This window comes from Bidens hawaiensis, unplaced genomic scaffold (assembly GCF_021521415.1).
Source record: "Bidens hawaiensis isolate Kalapana, Puna unplaced genomic scaffold, B.hawaiensis_p1.1 tig00004497_1, whole genome shotgun sequence".
Taxonomy (NCBI): Eukaryota; Viridiplantae; Streptophyta; class Magnoliopsida; order Asterales; family Asteraceae; genus Bidens; species Bidens hawaiensis.
Window position 1 is genome coordinate 1307492 of NW_027491272.1, and position 3279 is coordinate 1310770.

The 3279-nt window shown below is 35.9% G+C and overlaps 1 protein-coding gene across 1 annotated transcript; it reads left to right on the forward strand.

The window, feature by feature from the left end:
- Positions 1–517: 517 nt before the first annotated feature.
- Positions 518–1921, forward strand: LOC143626766 (uncharacterized). The gene has a single exon (XM_077096744.1). The coding sequence runs from the start codon at positions 518–520 to the stop codon at positions 1919–1921; it is 1404 nt and encodes a 467-aa protein (XP_076952859.1).
- The last annotated feature ends 1358 nt before the right edge of the window (positions 1922–3279 follow it).

Below are 3279 nucleotides of genomic sequence, written 5' to 3' on the forward strand. Positions count from 1 at the left end.
ACAATTGATTATGAGCATAAATTCATTCGAGCGTTTCATCAAACAACTGGCATGCATTTAAAATACTATTGCAGACAACTTTATTCTTTAGTGTTCTTTAGTTTCTAATTGATGTTGCTTCCTGTAATTACTAGTGATTTTAATTTAGTTAGACTCTTGTTATCGCTGCTAATAGATAAAGACCTGTTTTTAAACTATAATGCATTGATGTCGGAAGTTACAACAAAATTAGCTTTTATGAACAGTCCTGAAACAATACTTACAAACTTTTTTATGTTTCATTATGAATAGTCATGGATAGATCATGGATGTATCTTGCGCCAAGATCAAGTCAAACTTTTGTTAATGAGGTGAAAAACTTCTTGAATTTTGCATTTGAGAGAGCATGCGTAAACGGGGGGATGAAAAAGTGTCCATGTACAAATTGTCTAAACATGGAATATCAGAGTAGACAATCTGTTTTGGATCAACTCATATGTTTCAGGGTCCCGGCCAGAATACTTTAAATGGGTATATCATGGGGAAGGCACAACGTGCATCAAGGAGCACAACCCTTCACGAGGATGAAGACATATATGACCATGGGATGCATGAAATGTTGAATGATATTTTTGAAACAGAAATTGGAAGTGGAGCTGAGATACATGAGAATGCTTCAAATAATAGTACAGAGACAAACAATAACAGATGCAAATTCGATGACCTTGTCAAGGAAGCTGAAGAAAAGGTGTACCCGAATTGTAAATTCAACAAATTATCATGTGTGGTGTATTTATTCCATATAAAATGTATCAGTGGATGGAGCAACAAATCTTTGTCAAAGTTGTTAGAGTTTCTAAAGGAACTTTTACCCGAAGGAAATGTGTTGCCTAAAACAACACAAAATATTAAAAAAATCATGGCTAACTTGGGACTAGGATATGAAAAAATTCATTCTTGGCCTAATGGTTGCATGCTGTTTTGGGATAACAAGGAGAAAGATGAAGTTTGCTCTTTTTGTGGATCTTCTAGATGGAAAGTTCATGAATCTAGTCCAGAAGACGAAGTCAGTGTTCCCAAGAAGAAGGCTTCAAAGATATTACGGTGGTTTCCTTTAAAGCCTAGACTTCAAAGATTGTTTATGTCATCAAAGTTGTCTAACCTTATGAAGTGGCATCATATAGAGCGTTTGAAATATGGAAAATTGAGGCATCCAGCAGATGCATTAGTTTGGAAAAACTTTGATGAAAAATTTCCAGAATTTGCCAATGATCCCCGTAATGTGCGGCTAGCTCTATCAAGTGATGGCTTCAACCCGTTTAGGACAATGAATGTGGCGCACAGTATTTGGCCAGTTTTTGTTATTCCATACAACTTGCCACCTTGGTTGGTTATGAAACAACCGAATATTATTCTTTCTTTAATTATCCCAGGTCCTAAGGGTCCTGGAAACAAGACAGATGTGTATATGCAACCTTTGATAAAAGAATTGAAGGAATTATGGGAAGATGGAATTAATACATTTGATGCCTCAACTAAACAATACTTCCAGTTAAAGGCTGCTGTCATTTCTACCATATCAGACTTTCCAGGCTATGCTAATCTATCTGGGTGGAGCACTAAAGGAGAACTTGCATGTCCTGTATGTGGTTTTGATACTGATTCCAAATGGCTAATATATGGAAGAAAATGGTGTTACATGTGTCATAGGAGGTGGCTTCCATCTGACCATCCTTTGTGTTCAGATATTAGATCCTTTATTGGACACAATGAATTTAGAAATGCCCCTGTTCCTCCTTCTGGAGATGAGGTTCTACAACAACTAGATAACATGGAATTTCTTGTAGACAATGATGTTCGTGGTCCATGGAAAAAGAAAAGTATTTTTTTTATGTTGCCGACTTGCCGTATTGGGAGCATTTGTTATTGCATCACAATCTAGATGTGATGCACATTGAAAAGAATGTTTGTGACAACATAGTGGGTAATATATTGGGACAAGAAGGAAAGTCAAAAGATAACTATAAAACAAGACTTGACTTACAAGAAATGGGTATAAGGAAGGAATTACATCCAAAGAAGCGACCTAGAACTGATATCACTTTCATGCCAAAAGCTTGCTATCGAATGACTCGGGGTGAAAAGACTGAATTTTTAAAAACCCTCAAGTCAATCAAGCCTCCTGATGAATTTTCATCTAATATCTCTAGATGTGTACACTTAAACGAGCGTAAACTAGTTGGGATGAAAAGTTATGATTGTCACATGCTCATGCATGAGTATTTGCCAATTGCATTACGTGGAACTTTGCCCGACCATGTAAGCTCTGTTATAATCGAGTTATGCGATTTTTTTAAGGCCATTTGCTACAAGGATTTGTCTAAAGTTGATCTACAATTTCTCGAGTCTAAAGTTTCTCTCACTTTATGCAAACTAGAGAAGATATTTCCTCCATCATTCTTTACTGCAATGGTGCACTTGGTGATCCATTTGACGAGAGAGGTTAAATTTGGAGGTCCTGTTGCATATCGGTGGATGTACCCTATTGAAAGGTAAATAACAATTAAATAAAATTTATCCATTATTTGCTACATTTTTAAGTTTCTAAAGTATTTGCGATTTGTAACTATGACATGGCCAGGGACCTTCTAAAACTTAAGTCATACGTTCATAATAGAGCTCATCCTGAAGGATCAATTGCTGAAGGTTATTTAGCTAAGGAAAGTATAACATTTTGCTCTAGATATCTATCAAAAGTAGAAACCGTCTTCACTAGAGCAATTAGGAATGATGATAAGGGTTACCAAAATCATATTAAAGAATCCAATAATCTTTGTCCCGGTCGCGCCTTAGCTCGTAAACTGCATTCAGGATCTGTTCCCAAAAGAAGGAGATCTTCAAATTCACACATTGATGAAAAGTCTCTCACTCAAGCACATCGTTATGTATTATTTAATGTTGAGTCGGTTACACCTTTTCGAGAGTAAGATAATTTATGTTTGTTATTAGATACACTTGTGCTTAACTCATCTATCACAAAACTATACTAATTTGAATTTTCTTTAAAGGGAACACAAACGTATAGTCAAGGGGCGTTCTCGTCAAATGCCAGATTATGAAATGAACAAGATTCATGGCCAACAGTTTGCTGATTGGTTCAAGGAAAGGGTAATTCAAACTAAATATTAAATATATCTTAATTCGTTATTTGGGATCTTAGTGAAATGGTTATTATCAACTGTGTTGTAGGTTGCACGAATGGAAGAGCGAGGTGATGAAGTAACTATAGATCTAAAATGG